The 17,908-nt window shown below is 40.3% G+C and overlaps 1 protein-coding gene across 2 annotated transcripts; it reads right to left on the bottom strand.

Moving 5' to 3' along the window:
- Positions 1 to 15,805: 15,805 nt before the first annotated feature.
- LOC128563794 (COP9 signalosome complex subunit 4-like) lies at positions 15,806 to 17,032 on the bottom strand. 2 transcript variants are annotated; one of them, XM_053559264.1, is made up of 2 exons: positions 16,031 to 17,032; positions 15,814 to 15,957 (listed from the first exon to the last, which is right to left on the bottom strand). In XM_053559264.1, exons 1-2 carry the CDS (start codon positions 17,030 to 17,032, stop codon positions 15,889 to 15,891), a joined length of 1,071 nt encoding a protein of 356 aa, XP_053415239.1. In that variant the 3' UTR covers positions 15,814 to 15,888. The 2 variants fall into 2 exon arrangements, with proteins under 2 accessions (XP_053415238.1, XP_053415239.1); XM_053559263.1 differs by having other exon boundaries at positions 15,806 to 17,032.
- Positions 17,033 to 17,908: the final 876 nt, after the last annotated feature.

Here is a 17,908-nt window from a genome sequence, read left to right as displayed (position 1 = left end):
CCTAATCACCTCTTAAAGGTTCCACCTCTTAACACTCTTAGAAGGGCAATTAAATTTACACATAAGTTTTTAAGGACAAACATGCAAATCACAGCAGAGGAAAATCTCCATCTTCAGGAAAGCATAAAATTGCTTTCTCAAGAAGCTTAAATTTGGAAGAACAGTGAACAGAAGAAGGAATTTTCCTGCCCCACATCTTCCATTAACAATATGAAATGTATTTCCACCAAATGCTGGGTTAGTTTTCCTATCTCTATACGTTGAAAGCAGAAGTTGATTCAATCTTCTTTGAAGATCCAGAAACACATCAATAGCTATTTTTATCTCTTACAAAATCTGACTGTGAATTTGCTCTATTTTGGTTACATTGTTATTAAGGGATTATGCAAATTGTTCAAAATTAAACCTGACAGAATTCTTATTCTGAGCGTTTTATGAATGTGGATTATTTAAACTTGATCATTATGAATAAATTATTTTCTTTTATTTTATTTTTAGTTAGTATGGAAGTTTAAGAAGTTCACTAAACCTACTATACATTTCATATAAAACTATGGAAGTTTTACATGAGCAACTCAATTGGAGTCTCTAGTTGGAGACATTAGAAACAACAGCTATCTGTGTATGCCCAGAAACGTGTTTACTGCAGTTATGAGGCAAACATGAAAGCAACTTGATGTTTTCCCACATAGCTTTAAGTCAACTTCTGGAAAATATTTCAGAACCTTTAGAACTCAAGTATTTCTTTAATTCAAAGTTAAGAAGCTATTTAAACTCACTTGCAAAAATGAAGAGGTCATTAATCATCTCTCCAATTTATTTGTGAGTTGTAGACTTTTTCCTTCTGCTACAAACTTTCTGCTCAGAAACTGAGATTACAGTGTCTGAAGGAAAAGGCCATGGACAGAAGGCTGGTGCCAAGGCTGGCAGTCCTGGGAAGATGAGCAGAGATTGAGCTGAGACCCTGAGTCACAGGTTGTGCCTGGGTAGGAAGGAAAACACCTGGGTTTCAAGACCTCAGAGCACCAGAGTAAATGTGTAGGAGAGACAGTCTGCATGCCCCCACTTTAATCTGAATGTGTAGGGCTGGAAAAGGAATTCAGGAAAGCAAAATAACATGGGGAACAAAATCCATTCATCTGGTTAACACTAGATGGCACTGAATGACAATTATTTGAAAATAGCCCCTGGGATTCATTAATAATGGCATATTTGGGCTGTCCCCAGTCTTGCTAGAGAGAGAGAAAAAAAAAATCATCTAATCCACTCTTGCTTCTTTTCACAGTTTTAGTTATGATCCAAATAAAATATGTCATTATTTTTTCATTTATCTAAGGGCAAAAGTAACTTTTATCTCAATTTTCTCCACCATGTTCAATTTCTCTATACTTCCTTTTGTTGCTGCCTTGTGTTATGTATGATTGCTGACATTTATATATTTGCATATTTGTAAGCTATGTAAAGAGAGGTCCCATAGTTTTTCCTTTTATTTATCTAGTTGTTGTTATCATCAATTTGTAGTCAAATGTTTTGCACACAGAGGGCTCTTAATGCTGAAGCTTTCAAATGAAAATGTAAATTTTATTAGTTTTTATTTACTTTTTTGCCAGGTGTGAAACAAGGATGCTAGAATCATTTTCTATGTATTAGTCTTGTCCTCTAAAGCTATATAATATTCCTGAGGAAAGAAAGTGTGTGACATTTTTACATCCTCAGGAAGAAGAATTTTAGGATCTTGGAAGGTCAAAGTTAAAAAGGTGCATTCATAGTTACATGGTCCAATTCTCAGATGAAGAAAGGAGGGTCCAGACAGCTTCAGCAATTTGCCGGAGGTGACAGCATTTGGAATAGACCGCAGGACACAGTGTCATCACTAATTAAACCCCTAGCCCCACGGTGCTAAATGGAGAATCAGGTCCTTTCCAGGCTGGCAAAGGGGCTGGGGAAACGCCCTGCCCAGGGTCATTTCCTCTCTCATGGCCCGCCTCTGTGGCTTTAAAGCCCAGCGAGATGAGACAGAGGTCCCCTGCTGGCTCTCTGCACACCGCAGTAGGCACAGGTGGCAAGATAGATAAGGACGAGAAGAAGGACATGTTCCCTTCCAGCCCCAGAAGCAAGCAGCATCCCTCCCCACCCCCAAATAGTAGGTGTAGCTCTGTGAAGGTCCCTGCCTCCAGGAGGAAAGGGATGTCACCCGTTCTAAACTTAAAGGGGGAAGTCAGTCCCCAATTCTGATGTCTGTGAAGCTGCTCACATCTCTATCAGTCACTGCCAATGTCAGAGGCTACTAGTAGCCATAGGGAAGGATGCATGAAGGAGCCCAGAGACCAGGCTGGCCAAGCAGCATCCAGGCTCCTCCACCTGCCTACGCTCCTGTGCTACTCTGCCACTGGGTCACTTGCCCAGGTCCCTGCACTGCGTCCTCCCAGCCCACCTTCCCAGAGCCCAAGCACTCACCTCACAGGAGGTGGTGCAGGAATGATCGTTGCCAAACTCTGTGAGAACAAGGTGTCAGCACTGAGAGTTTTCAGATGGATACAGGAGAGTTGGTGGCTCCAGGCTTGTTCTTAGTGGCATGTGGGGAGGGCTGCATGAGGCAGAATACTTGAACAAAAGGCCCTGACCTGGCCAACCCTGCCCTACTTCCTCCCATCCCTCTCTCCTCTAGGGGTTACCTAGGTATATACCTTTGATCTTTGAAATTGTGGAATCACTGCTCTGCTCCTCAAAATAAGAAAAGAATGCTCCCTCCCCCAAAAAGCCCCCCAACAAAACAAAAACAACCAAAAAGCTTTCCTAGGCCTAAGAAGTCTGCAGGATTTAAGTCTGCGGTAGGCATTCCTTTTAAATCTCAGATCATTCACTTATTCAACCAGCCAAGAAGTATTTACAGGGTATCTGCCAGGTGTCAGGACTGCATTAGTTACCACAGTGAATAAGGCAGACATAGTTTCTTCCCTCAAGGAGCTTAAAGTTTAGAAGAAAAACCAGTGGTGTGGGGGCAATTACATAATCAAATACTGTACTTACAGGGATCTTTAACCTGAGGAAGAATAAGAATTGTCCTGGACATATTGAATATATAAAACTAATACTAACTATATTCAATATGTCCAGGACAATTCCTACTCTTCCGATGTGTGACAGAGAGAAAAAAAAAAAGGGTTGCACACCCATAGCTTAGTAGTTCCTGGAGCCTGCTGGTACGGCTCCCCAGAGATGATGGCAAAATCTTCAAGAATTTTGCCAACCTACTATTGGACACAACCGTACTTAAAATTAGCTAAGGGGGTTATAGGCTATACTTAGGCCACTGAAATCAACCAACCAATGTCACAAACCAGCCTTTCCCCCAGTGCCCCTGTTGTTAACAATTTAGGGTTTATGATTGGGACATAAGTATCTCCTGTGGCACCTGACTGCCAAGCAGGGTACATAGGTTAAAGTAGAAGGGAAGGGAACAGAGGCATGTGGCATTAGGCATTGTGACCATTGGTAGGCGTTGCTTTCTTGTCTCTATTGGCAATCCTATCTAGGAGCGGTTACTTCCTAGGCTACCTATGCTAATCACATCAGGTGGCCTGGTAGTGATGGTAGGCACCCACATGTGGCCTAACATCTCTCTTGAGCAGAATCATTTGGACTATGGATCAAGTAAATGCCTTGGAGAACTTTGGCAAACTCAGACATAACTTTTCTACCATCAGGGTTTTTGCCTGATCTATATATCTCCTCTCCTATCAATAACTTCACATGTTCTTTATTGTTTTTCACACATTTTCTTTAAATTGACTTGCTTTATATATATGAATAAACGTTATCTCAAAGGAAACTTTAAACCCTCTCATTAACAAAAAATCAATATAGTTTGAAATAAATAGAAAGTGATCACAAATGTACATGGAACAAAAACAAGACAAGTCTATGAAATTCCAGCTCTGAGCTTGAGGTCTGTTCAAAGACTAAACATCAATAGTTGTATAAGATACACCGGCAACATTCCTCTTGAGATCATCAGAATAACTAAAATCAAACTAAAAATGAAATAACTTCGTCAATGTGTCAGTTGACATTTGTCTGGTCTGAATACCACTTAAAATTATCTTGTTATCATCAGGGATGATGATGATTATCGTCATCATCATTGGCCTGACATTTACTGAGCGTGGCATGTGTGTGTGCCAAGCATTGTTGTAATACAGTGGCACAGGCAGAGGCCCTGAAGTCCTTGTTTCAGGAAGAGTCTGGGCACAGTAAATGATCACACTGATACAGTCAGTTATCTGTAAGTAACCTCTGGTTTTCTGCAATAATGGATGTTAATGAAGTTCTCCTCTGTTCAGCCTCTGCCAGTTCTGTTGCAACTCTACTTTGGCCTTTTTCTCTACATGAAACTTCAACTGATTTCAGTTCTACAGAACCCAAAAGCAAACAGTTCATTGCTGTGAGTTATAATGACCACAGGATTAATCCCTCTAATTAACTAATAAAACATTACTTTAAAACATATCTTCATCCCATTACTCTTATAAATGCAACAAAAATGTCATTTCCCCAAAATAATAATAAAACAAAATTAATCTTTCTTGGCTGACTGATTTCGCTCATTCAACAAATATTTGTTGTCTTTAAGAAGCAGCAGCACATGGGCATAGAGAAAGAACTTGCCTGACCGATGGCCCAGCCAGAGGCCCTGAAGTCCTTGTCTCCGCAAGAGCATGGGCTCAGTAAGTGATCACACAGACATCTTCAGTTATCTGAAAGAGAGTTTGCTTAAGAGTAGAAGGTGCTAAAAAGTTCATGATTGAAAGACTAGACTTTCAAAACGGGAAGATAAAATAAGTCCATTTTCTTCTTGTTCAGTATCTGACAGCACACAGGAAGGCAAAATCTTTTAGTGACTCACTGAACACAGTTTATTCATCATCTATGCTCAGCAGCCCTGCCCTGTTTAGACCCAGGGTGGAAGCTGGTCTGAGGAGAAATCAGGCCCAGCCTCTCTGAGAGCCAGAAAGAAAGGGCTGGTAGTCAGGACGACAATAAACAGAGACCCCCAGGCTGCTCTAGACTAGATCCAGTGTCCCTGGGATCCCAAGTACTATCACCAAATGAATTAACTAGTATAGTAACAGTTTCATCCACTTTTGTTTTCTTATACCCAATTCAATATCTCTTCTAACATATTCCTGAGAGAAGGCCACCCAGTCACGTTCACATGTTAAGTCTTGGAAAGGTGCTCCAGATTTTAACATTATGCCCGTTTTCTATAAACTCTGCCCTAGCTAGCCTTCTAGGTCTGTGCAAAATTTTTCTTTTCTTAGTTTTATGAATTGCAAGTTTATTAGTATGTGTTCTATTCTTTAATTTTTTTCCTCCTCTCTATATACATGTTCATTTCTCCCAACATATAATTGAATGAAAGGTTCTATCTAGATCTCTCTACACCTTGATTGTCTTCCTGTGGCTACTGTCCCATCTGTTAATGTGTCCTTAAAAAGGCTCAGGGGCAGCAAGGCAGGCTATCCCCTCAATACGCCTGGAGAAGAAAGTGGGCAGTAACATGTCTCATCATTATGGGATACATTAAAGGAAACATAATAAGCAGGAATATTATACCCAGGAAACCAACCCTTTATTGGAGAGAAAACCAAGATAGGAAAGAGCTGGGACAACTTTGGGCCGTCTCTGAACAGAAGCCCATAGTTTCCTTCTTTAAGGAATTTAATTTTTTCCATTGAACTTCTGTTCAGTTCGTAATGACAATGTAAATGTAGAATGTGTTATTTTCATTTAGTTTACAGATCTCTAAGTTGTAATGTACCTGATATGGTATTGAATACTTGGCAAATTATACACATAAACAGAAAGCAATTTTTATTCTTTTTTAGTTTAACCCTGAAAATCATTTAGTGGACTTTTTTCTCTCTGGTCTCTTTTAGGCAATTAGTTCAGTGGGAGAACCAAGAATTCACACCTAATTTAACATGCTGTCCCTCTCCTAGCCGGGCTTGCCTCTGGCTTAGAAGACAGAGGATGATGAGTCATAACCTGCCCCTGTTCTCCTTCCCTATCAGTCCCTCCGTCCACACTCAGTATGGTGTCTCTGGCTCTGTCTATCCTCTGGAAGGAGCAGGGCAGCCCTCATGAAACATTGGCACCCTTTGGTCATGGCAGACACCCAAATCTGACTCTGTCAGAGTTCTTCTTCTTTCTTCTTTCTTCTTTCTCTTTCTCCTTCTCCTCCTTCTCCTCCTCCTTCTTCTGTGAGTTTCTCAGAGTTTGCTGTTGAGACCCTCCAACCACAGTTTCCTGGTGTGGACTGTTTCCTCTGCTGGTCACTTTTGCCTCCCCGTCTCTTAGCTTTTATATTCAGTATTACATATCCAGCCTTTTTTGGCATAAGTTGTCTCATACCTGGCTGGAGTCCTCTTGGAAGAGCTCTTTACAAGACAAGGAGCGCATGCTCCCTTCTGTAGGGTCTTCATGTGGCCCATAGGAACATACATCCTTGTCCACCATTGGTGCAGATGTCACTTGCTTCCTACTCTTCCCTCTATTTAGGAGTATAATTGAGCAGGGGGTACTCACTAAAAATCTCTAATACCCAACTAGAGTAAAAAAGTGAACCACAGAAACAGAAAATGTGAAGAGTGGGCCAGGCCTAGTGGCTCACGCCTGTTATCCTAGCACTCTGGGACGCCCAGGCGCGTGGATCGCTTGAGCTCACAAGTTCGAGACCAGCCTGAGCAAAAAGTCCCAGTCTCTACTAAAAATAGAAAAACGGAGGCAAGAAGATCGCTTGAGCCCCAGTTGGAGGTTGCTGTGAGCTGTGACGCTACTGCACTCTACCCAGGGTGACAGTTTGAGTCTCTGTATCAAAGAAAAACAAAAAAAAGAAAAGAAAATGTGAAGGGTCATGACTTAACTGTTTTCTAGAATTTCTAGAAGACCTGACCTGCTTATGTCTGGTTTTGGTGCATGACCTTATTCATAGAATTAGTCATAAGATTATAAGATACTCTCAGAATGTGTTCTAGCTACCTACCATGTTACCCCTTCATGCTGGGTCTATTTCTCAGTAAGGGACCTTTGCTAATTCTTAAACCTCCTTACTTTGCATTTCTGAACATCCACTCCACGTCACATCTTAAAATAGGAAGATTAGTCAGCATCATATTTGCAAATAGGAAGATTAGTCAGAAATTTTTTTAAATGACCATTTTGGGGGTATTTACTTTGAAGGCAAAGGGCTTAATCAACAATCACAGTTGTGTTCTGGATGTAAGCACTCCAATTTGTACAAAAAATCAACACATTGAATCCCACAAACACATAAATGTATTCATGATCTAGGTATATATGACTTAATAAAAGGAAAAAAAAACCACACTGTACTAAGAAGTAGGGCACAAGGCCACTTTTATGTAGTCAGGGAGCACCATGCGGGCCTCCTAAGGTTGCTAATGATGACGAGAGCAGGAAAGTGCTGTGGGGCTCAGCCTCATCAATCGAGTTGCTCACACTTTAGCTGCAGAGACTGATACTTCTTTCAATTTAACTAAACCTAGGTTTGGTGAAATGAATCATATTTCCTAAACGTGGGGGTGAAGAGAATTGTCTCATTTTCTTTTTATAAAGCTAGCATTGACAACTTCATGCTTATTCAGATGTTTCCGGGTAATCAATAGACAGTGAAGGGCAGGAGAAACTGATCTAGCAGTGTTGTATGGTAGCAGTAGCTGGACATGATCTCTAAGGAAAAAATGTTAAATTATAGCAGGAAGAAATTACAACGTGTGCAGCTGCAATCACAGGATCAACTTGGGAAGAAATATGTAAATGGAGCCATGGAGCATAAACATGCTGAAGGAGGTGGACAGGGCTAAGCCCTGCAGAGCTCAGCATAAACACGGCTTGTTTAACAAACAGAGGGGGTTTTCCTAACTGCAGCTCTCACGGGTGCAAACGGCTTCCATCTGACTCTAGGCTGTGGTACAAGACGATCCTTTACCTTGAATAAACAGGAAATCGCAAGCAAAGCATACACTCTGCCTTGTACCAGGTGGCACACTGTAGATGGTGATGCTCCCTGATCTTACAGATTAATACTTCAGAGCTTTAAACAATAAATGGCTAGATCTGTTGAACTCAGCATTGTGTACTTGGGAATTAAGAGAAAAATGAAGGAAGTAACTTATAGGTACAGTACAGGCCCTGAGTACCATGTTTATAATATAAAATTCCTTTCCTAAGAAAATGTGGGAAACTGATGTGAGAACTTTTAAAATTATGTGGGGATGTTTGTTCTACAGATGAAAAGCTAAGTGCACTCTGTCCTTTCCAACATGTGTGTCTGGTCCAATTATGTGTCAGGTGAGTCAATTTGAATCAAAGGTGAGAAATTTCTTTAAGGCTCTCCATGCCTGGACATTTTCAGATTTAGAAATGGGGTCAGCAAATGCTTGCCTCAACTTCTGCTCTGAGTCTTCCTTGGGAGAAGCTGTCAACCTCCTCATTATAGAATGCTTGGGGAGGCAAAAGCTAGATAGCATCCCAAAGAAGTCCTGAGACTTGCTCAGGGCCAATTTCTATAAAATGTTTAGAATAGTGTTTGGTACATAACGAATGCTCAATAAATGTTAGCAATTACTTCTAGTATTGATTAGAAATTGTATGATTAATTTAGAATCACTGTAAATGACATTTAAAATGGGAGTAATCAGCTCTTTAAAGTGAGCAAAATGTCTTTTAGAAATCATATGTAGAGATATAAACATACCCTAAAATATTAATATATTAATTAATGTATTAATACTAAAATCTCCATGTATCAACATTTTACATTTCCCCACCAAGCAATTTTCCATAATCCTTTTAGTCTCACTTAACTTTTTCCTCTTTAAAACTGATATTGGTAACTCATTTTTTCCTTTTAGAAAACAAATACCAAAAATTATGTGGAAGAGGTATACGTTTTCATTCAAATAAATTGGAAATGGAAAAATTATTTAGATCATCTACTTCATCCTTCAAGAAAATGTTAAAAGAGGGTTTTGAAACACGCACCAATGAAGTTCATGCATCTATAATAAATCTTTTCCTGCCTTGCTTATGTTTACGAGGTACACGGAGTATCTGAAACATGCATGATGGCTGAAGGGTACAAAACATTTCATTTTGGTTGCTTCCTTTTCTTAATTGACCCGTTCATTTGGATTTCAGGGGAGTTCTTGGCCTTCATAGGTTTTTGCACTTTGCAGGCATCAGCCTGCCTCTTCCCTGCCCTTGGCAGCGACAGAGTGACACTTCTTAGTAGATATAAAATGACTAGGTAACCTTGAGTAATGTCAGTCCTGGGCTGGGCCATTAACGTGAGGGACTGCTTTGTGAACTGCTCCTTTATTTTAACTCTTTCTTCTCCCCGAGGTCTCCCTCAGTCAGGGCATCAGCTGCTATTGAAACATGATTATAAATCATGCTTGTTTGCCCACTGACTCTCTTACAACACCAAAAAATGAAAGTATGTGCTTGGAGGGTTCACATGTAACTTAGACAGCACCTCTGCTGTTGATGAATCTTTATGGAAGCCTTATCTCATATTTTTAACAGCAAAGCTCAGGGTCTGTTTTACTGAGGCTGTTTATATATCTAATCAGAGTGGATCAGGAAATGTGGTTGACAGCACAAGGCTGCCTGAGAAACCTAATATTTGCTGGCCGGCATTAAGAGGACCTTTCAGCTTACAGGCATGATCAATGAAGTGTGCCTGAGGCTCTGTTTAGATTAAGGGAAATAACACATTGGTGGCCACATTCATCCTGAGCAAATCGTTTTCTCTCACATGGGCTACAGTGAAAAGCTTTTCAATAAAACTGATGACAGGATTAAACACAACCAACTCTTCACATGCTTCTCACGTGGTCGTTGGCCGCAGGCTGGGAGGAAAGCCGGCTCAGCTTGACTAGAAGGAGGATGGTGCAGAAAAGAAGAGCAGGCTGTGCTCGGCCCTGACACTGACTAGCTGCTGCACGACCTTTGGAAAATTGTTTTATGTCTCTGAGTTCTTGTTTCAGCATTTGTGAAATGAGGGTGTATTAGGCAGGGTTCTCCAGACAAAACAGAACAAAGAAGAGATGGTAGATAGATAGATAGACAGACAGATACAGATATGTGAGGGAGGGAGACAGAGAAATTTATTTTAAGGAATTGGCTCATACAATTGTGGGGTCTGGGAAGTCTGGGTAGGCCTGCAGGCTGGAGACCCTGAGTGGCGCTGCTGTTGCAGCTGGAATCCAAGGCATTTTGGAGAAAGAATTCGTCTTCCTCAGGGGACTGTGGTCTTTTTCTCTGAAGGTCTTCAGTTGGCTGATGAGGCCCACGCACATTATTATGGTGAGTAACCTGCTTTACTCAAAGTCTACCAACTTAGGTGTTGATCACCTCTAAAGCATGCCTTCATGGCAATATCCAGACCAGTGTTTGACCAAACACTGTGTACCATGATTACCATGGCGGCCCAGTGGCATGTAAATTAACCCTTACAGCAGATCATAAGAATACTTTACTCCAAGAGGTTGGGAAAAATTAAGTGCTAATACCTATAAAAACATTGTACACAGCATGTGGAACCAAGTGGAGACCCAAAAGCCAACTCTGTGCTCAGAGATTTTAGGTGGATTTAGCAATTTAATATTAAATTTTAAAATATTGAAAAAAGAGAGTCACCACTGGGTATAACTCAGTGTTACATCTGGTAGCGTCTGCTCCTGACGCCTTCCCAGCCACTATGTGAGGAACCTCCACCAGTGAGCTGCATGTGCTCTGGGAAACTGAGGCATTAGTCACATATTTGTAGCAGAGACATGTTTACAGGCTCATAGACCTTCTGCTCCTGAAGACAATAAACGAAAAATGTGGGCAGAGTCAACTTTTCATGGATGCTTCATCCGTGTGCCCAGCCCTTTGGAACGTGGAGGAGTAAGTTAAGGGCTCATTTAACTTCGTCTCACCAAGCGCTTGCCCCAGACTTGGAAAGGGGGCTTAGGAATGTGGCTTCTATGTACGCCTCTTTCTCAGTGGTATGAAATATGGACTCGAAGAAAACTCCTTTGTTTCCATTTCAAGGTCGTTTTGTGAGGGGAGAAACTGGGCAGTCACTGGTGGAATGCTACCTTTCCAAGATTTATTAGGAGTCTTTAAGGGCTCAGCAAACCAGCAAGGTTGCCTTGGTATCCGACAGCACTCAAGACTGATTTAATTTCATGTCAGTTCTGGAACTGCAACCACATTATGAGCTGCAACTTTATAAATTGCTCCTTGGAGCAGGTGACCTTGCAGGTGTGGGAGTCAGAGGGGTGGAAGAGTCAAGGAAACTGGAAGATTGAGAATTGGTACACCCAGCAGCTATGTTTCACCCCTGGGAGTTCGCTTCTGTTCCCAGGTCACCCAGAAGATCTCTTCTTTCCCTTTTCTTGCCCCCAGAAGGGTGTCAGAAGAGATACTGAAGGAAAAACTTAATTATGCTACAGAGTGTGCAGGAGATCTTTTTGGCCGGGGGTAGGGAGTTATTTTCAAAGATTATTTCATCAAAATTCTGCCCATGAGAAATTCTTAATACATTAAGTAAAGCCTAATTTGTGTCCCCTCTTACAATAGATGGAAAGGTTAAAACAAACTGATGTCACTAAGAAAATAAAGTTAATACTCAGAAGCACTGGATTCTCACAGGAGCTAGAAGATGTGATTTGATTTCATAGCATCTATTAAGTCATGCCTTAAAATGAGCAGGCAACCGTGTTATTAGAAGGAAACCACAGTTGAAGTATCAGGACAAATCTCCCGACAGCCTATTAGTTCCAATGCCATGGGGTGTTGTCTCCGGGGGTGGTGGAACCCTATTCTCTTTTGTCATTTGAATTTACACTGAACCAAACATTTGTGGACAATGTGAAGATAATCATACTTTGGTGATAAGATGGTCATGAGGTTTCAGAGGTATTTCCCTGCCTCGTAATACTTAACCCCAGTTAATTCTAAAAATGTAAATAAATACATTTCTTTGGTAAGAAATATAACCAAAAAACAAAGTAAAAAAGCAAAATATAAAAGTAGACATTCTGAGAGAAAAAAAATTAAAATTAAAAAAAGGCCAGGTGCAGTGGCCTTTGCCTGTAATCTTTACACTTTGGGAGAATGAGGCGGGAGGATCGTTTGAGGCCAGGAGATCGAGACCAGCCTGAGACCCCATCTCTACAAAAAATAGAAAACGTATCTGGGAATAATGGTGCATACCTGTAGTCCCAGCAACTCAGGAGATGGAAGCAGAAGGGTTGCTTGACCTCTATCTAGAGTTTGAGGTTGCCGTGAGCTAGGCTGATGCCATAACACTCTAGCCCATGTGAAAGAGCAACACTCTGTCTCAAAGAAACAAATGTAAGAAAGTAAAATATTAAAATATATTAGCACAGGCTGTTAGTTGTGATTTTTAGATTGGATGTACATTCTCTTACATCATTTATTACATTCATTATGTATAATTGAACTATAATGTAATACTGATCCATGGTCACATGGTATCAATATTTTGTAGAGAAATATGTTCTTTCATTATTCTAATCACATTTCAGGTATTTTGACAGAAGGAGAGATTTGGCTGTATAGTTGTCCTAGCCAGTGTTGCTCTCTGCCTTGCATTGCATTGAATGTTTTTAACAATTATAGAACAGAATTATGACTCTACGCATTTACAAATCTCAAGACTTACGGACATATACTACTATCATGAAGATAGCACACTGATCTGTATCTAATTGACAATTTATACTCACCTACCTCCCCCACCCCACATACACATTCCCCTAAGTGTGCTCCTTGCCCCTCCCTGAAATACAGAAACTATTCTTGTGTGTCATCTCTCATCTCAAATTGAACATAGAAGAGACACAATAAATGCATTTCTTGTCCCACGCTTCAAAGCAGAAATGTGGGTTTCAGTCTGGGCCTAATGGCACCCATCTGATCTGTGTTTCTAACCCTTCTCTTAGCATCACACACAATTACAGAAGAATTAGGTAGAATTCAGACCACTCAGCCTTTTGGACAAACTTCTGACACCTAGGCTTTCCATGTCTTTCCAGACTGAGAGAAAGGATAGACAGGAAGTGTATTCAATTGCTGAAGGGACAACAGCTTCGTCTGTTTATGTAGCTATAAATAAATATATGAGGCTGGGTCATTCGTAAACAAAAGAGGGTTATTTGGCTCATGGTTTTGCAGGCTGCACAAGAAGCATGGTACCAGAATCTGCTTCTGGTGAGGCCTGCAGGTTGTGCCCACCAGAGGAGCTGGGATGTGCAGAGATCACATGATGAAGGAGGAGGTAAGAGGAAGAGGGAGAGGTACCAGGCTCTTTTTAAACAACCGGCTCTTGTGAGCAACTCTCATGAGAACTAATCAATCCAGAATTCACTCATTATCAAGAAGATCACTCTAAACCATTCATGAAGAATTGGCCCCCATGACCCAAACACCTCCCATTGGGCCCCATGTCCAACACTGGGGATCAAAATTCAACATGAGATTTAGAGATTCAAATATTCCAAGTATTCCAAATCATAGCAGATACTGTCTGAAAAAGTGATGGGGGGCAGGATTTAAAATATGTATTTATCTAGCTCTAAAACATTATCATTGCAAGATTGTGAATGTATTCAATTCCAGTAAAGTTTTCACTTTACAGTGGTTATTTTTATGCCATGTAAATTTCACTTCAATTAATTTTTAGACGTGCTTTTCTCCAAAGAATAGTCATTTAAATGATCCAAGTGTCCAGAGATATCCCCGCTCTCTCTTCTTCTTCCTCTTTCTTTCAGTTATCACATTGAGTAGATGAAATGTGGCCTCCTCAGTCCCTTACGTCCTCTCCTCTGCACCACCACAGTCTCAAAACATTCCCAGTGTCACTTTGCTACATGATACCTCCAATCCCAGAGAAATGCACCTAATAAACATTTTTGGAGGTAGAGGATTGATGTTTTTTTACTCCTAAATGTTAGAGTCTGGCTCAACAGACTTTGAACCATTATTTACCAAACACGTACTGAGTACCTGCTGTATGCCAGGTAGACTGTGTGCCTGGCACAGCGATGCATAATGCAGCCCTACCAGTGAGCAGATGAGTAGGAGATCATCTCATCTCTGCTCTCCAGCAGCTTGGTCTAGCGGGTGCGAGGGGAGTGTGGTTAAAGAATAATTTTACCAAATCACAGTACGCACTGTAATAGACGTGCTGTTAAAGCACACAAGAGAAGGTCAGGGAAGGCTTCATAGAAGTGGTGACATTTGAGATGAATATTGACTGGGGAGTAGGCTTTTTCTAGCCTCAACGGAAGAAAAGTATCAGCAGAAAGAGAAGGTCATGGAGTTGTGAAAGGGCAAGAATGTTCTGGAAAGCTGAGAATGTAGCATGGCTGGAACAAAAGAGATGTGATAGCAGTGGCTGAGGGGATGAGGGAGAGAGCAGATAGGAGCAGCCTTCTACCCACCTAGGAGCTGAGGTGTGGTGCTCAGAGGCATCAAGGAAAGGCAAGAAGGGTGGAAAAGGGCAGAATTTGGAAGAAATTTCTGATCAATTGGATGTGGGAGCTGGTAAGAGGAAGAGGTTGGACAGATTTCTAATAGAGCAACGAGGAACGTGGTTACCCTGCTGGATTAATTGCTGAAATTGATGGAAAGATCTAGAACAACAAATACAAGAGGCTGTGGCAGTTGAATGGCTGAGAGACTGGGGGCCCGAAAGTTTTCCCTGAGCCCCTAGAAAGCCTTCTTTCCCATAAATGACAACTGTGCCCAGGAAAACACTTCCTGTGCTCAGGAAGACACTCTAACATTACAGAAAAGAATTCATGTCAAACTCCACAAGCTGAGTTCATTTGGAAAAAGAATTTTGACAAAATTCACTCTTTTCCACAGTCAATAATATAATTTGCATTTACATAAATAAGTTTCAGTCTTTGACCCAGAGAAAGTTCCCCTTTAATTAACTTTAAAATATGTAATTTCACATTTAGTGTGATGGAGAGTTTTCTTGACAAGGACCCGAGGAAAAAAACCAATCTGTTCAAAATCAAAACAGCATGAAATATCCATCTAAAAGAATCTTATGGAAGGTACTAAGATTTTTTTTTTCTGGAATACTTTTCATTTATCAGATCTAATATGTCAAACATGCAATAAATTACTTCTTTCAATGTGAAATTCCATCCAGATCAAGTTACAATTATTCTTACTTGTATGGCTGCATGTGTCTACCTGTAAAACCCAGACATTTCCACGCTAGCACCCATAATCAGCATCATCCACCCTAGGTTACAAGGCAAGAGGTAAATTTCATTAATTTCATTAAGTGATTTACATTTGGCTTTTTTTTTATTACATCTTTTTTTTTTTTTTAACTTGGCTCATTTCTCCATTTATTAGAATAACCACATTTGGAGAGGCACAAAGCACTTAAGTTTTATATGACTACAAAGTTATCACAAATCCCAAACTTTTTAGCCACAGATATCTTACCTACTCTGTTTAAAGAAAAAGCTTTCAAAACATCTGAGACAGCTTAATACGCAGAGACCCTGCATATATGGGAACTAGATATTTTAAATGCTTGTACTTCCTGCTTTGATAATGTCTTCCTCAAATGGAGTCCAGCATAAAAGGGATTGAAATATATGGCGCAAACGCTTTGGAGAGAGAGCGAAATAAATCTGCACAACATGGGGAAAAAACGTAGTGTGCACAGAAGTTCTGCAAGGATTCACTGAGCCATCTGGGCTTCCATGGCTTGTGCTGTCCATTCTGGTGCTGTTTGACTGATTTTCTCCATAAGATTATTCACTTGGAAACAAAGGGATTGGATCTGCTTGTCCCATGTCGGCAGGGCTTCTCGTGTTTCAAAATGAACTATTCCATCAATCTGGTCAATAAATCCATTCATACGTCCTTCTGTTATCGTTTGAGATGCTATCTTTTCTGCCTTAGCTGCCGGGATCTCTAAAAGAGCTCCAAGTTCTTCAAAGGTAATATTATTATAGAATTTGCTTGCAGACAACAAATTGTGTTCAAAAACAGCTCTGTCCAAGATGCTGGAACCATCAGCTGTAATTGCTTTCTGGTGCGGCATCAGCATGGCAGCAAATTCTTGAAGCTGATTTCCTCTGATGATCCTGTCTAGGTACATTTTTTCTAGGATCCCATAAGCAGCAAGTTGCTGGCACCTTTCATCCTTAAAAAGAGTAGCTAGCATCCGAGAACGCTGCTGTCCTGCTGATGCTAAGATGGTACAGTGCAAAGCATGTTTTAAGGCCTCTAGTCTTTCACTCTCGTGGACTATTGTCTTATAAGAGAGCTCATTATACCTTTGTGCAACTTCAATGAATTTTCTTCTATAATCAAGAACACGTGCAGAGCATATCTTATAATGTATCTGTAATTGTTCATTGGTTGATTCATTCTGAAGCAATGATGCTCGATTTATATAAGCCTCTGCCTGGACTGGATCATCATCTTCCAAATATAGCCCAGCAATCTTCAGATAAGTCTCCAGCTTATAATCTACATTGTACTGTTTTTGTCCTGTTTCCCAAGGAATTCCCACCAACACTTGGGCTGCATTTCTCCAATCTTCTTCTTTTTCATATATGGATGCAAGATGCTGTCTTATGGAAGCAACCTGTTCCTCAAATGAAATGACTCTAGGCTGGATCTTTTCCAAGGTGAAGTGATAAATTTCTTTGGCTGTACTATCAGGCAGGTTAGGGAGATGTGTGCAGAAATCAGTGAGCAACTGTCGAGAGATCACGAGACTGACATTTTCATTTACCATTGCTTCCACAAAAGCTTTCAAAGCTTCTAGTTGATCTGCTCTGGATAGTTGAATAGCTTTTTCCAGGATCTGACGATACTTTCCAGCCAGATCTTTATGAGAGCCACTCGAATTCATGAGCTGGGCCAAATCCTGTCGCACGGCTGCCACCATCTTTCTTCTCTTTTTGTTACATCCTAACAACATTTCAACTGTAAATCTCCAAAAAACCCAGGAGATCAACTGGTCTTTTTTGATAATAGTTTTTAGCCTCTCATCGTGAAATATATGTTTACTGGATTTATTGAACAATTTCTGCACTTTCACAGAAAATATATTATTTCTAAAGTTAACTTTAATCATATATGAATGTACTAACAAAGAATAAACACTGATTATCCCAACTGCATATTGTGAATGCCATTACAATTAATTAATCTAACATTTTCAGAGTCACATTTTTACATAATAAGAATGACTTATTGGTTTATTTTGTAAAACGTTGAGACCTTATATTAGATGATATCACTGTCAGATCCCAGTGAGAAATAAAGTCTTCTTGTAACAATAATATATAAATCATATTAAATATGGATATGTGCACGTATGTGTAGATAAGCTTTAAAAATTCTACAATTTTATTTGGGCTTCCCTTTCACACTTAGTGAGGTAGAAGGGAAATAAACAACCAACATTAGAAAAAAAAAAAATTAGTTGAGCCTCTTTTTGTAGGCCAGATCCTGTGATAGGACTTTCCACCTACTTTTTTCATTTAACCCTAAATTTAGGAAGGAGCTGCTCCTACTCTCTCAATAAGTAGCTCTTTGACACAAAGGACATGTTTTCATTCATAGGTGTGAGCTAAAAATATTGATGTCATAAATATAGAGAGTAGAGGCTGGGAAGGATGGGTGGGTGAGTAGATATAAAGCGGTAGATTAACAGGTAAAAAAACAGGCAGTTAGACAAAAGGCATAAGTTCTATTGTTTGACAGCACAGTAGAGTGACTATAGTTAACGACAGTGTATTGCGTACTTTAAAGTGGATAG

Source organism: Nycticebus coucang, chromosome 13 (assembly GCF_027406575.1).
Source record: "Nycticebus coucang isolate mNycCou1 chromosome 13, mNycCou1.pri, whole genome shotgun sequence".
In the NCBI taxonomy this organism is placed as follows: domain Eukaryota; kingdom Metazoa; phylum Chordata; class Mammalia; order Primates; family Lorisidae; genus Nycticebus; species Nycticebus coucang.
This window is presented reverse-complemented; position numbering and strand designations above follow the sequence as displayed.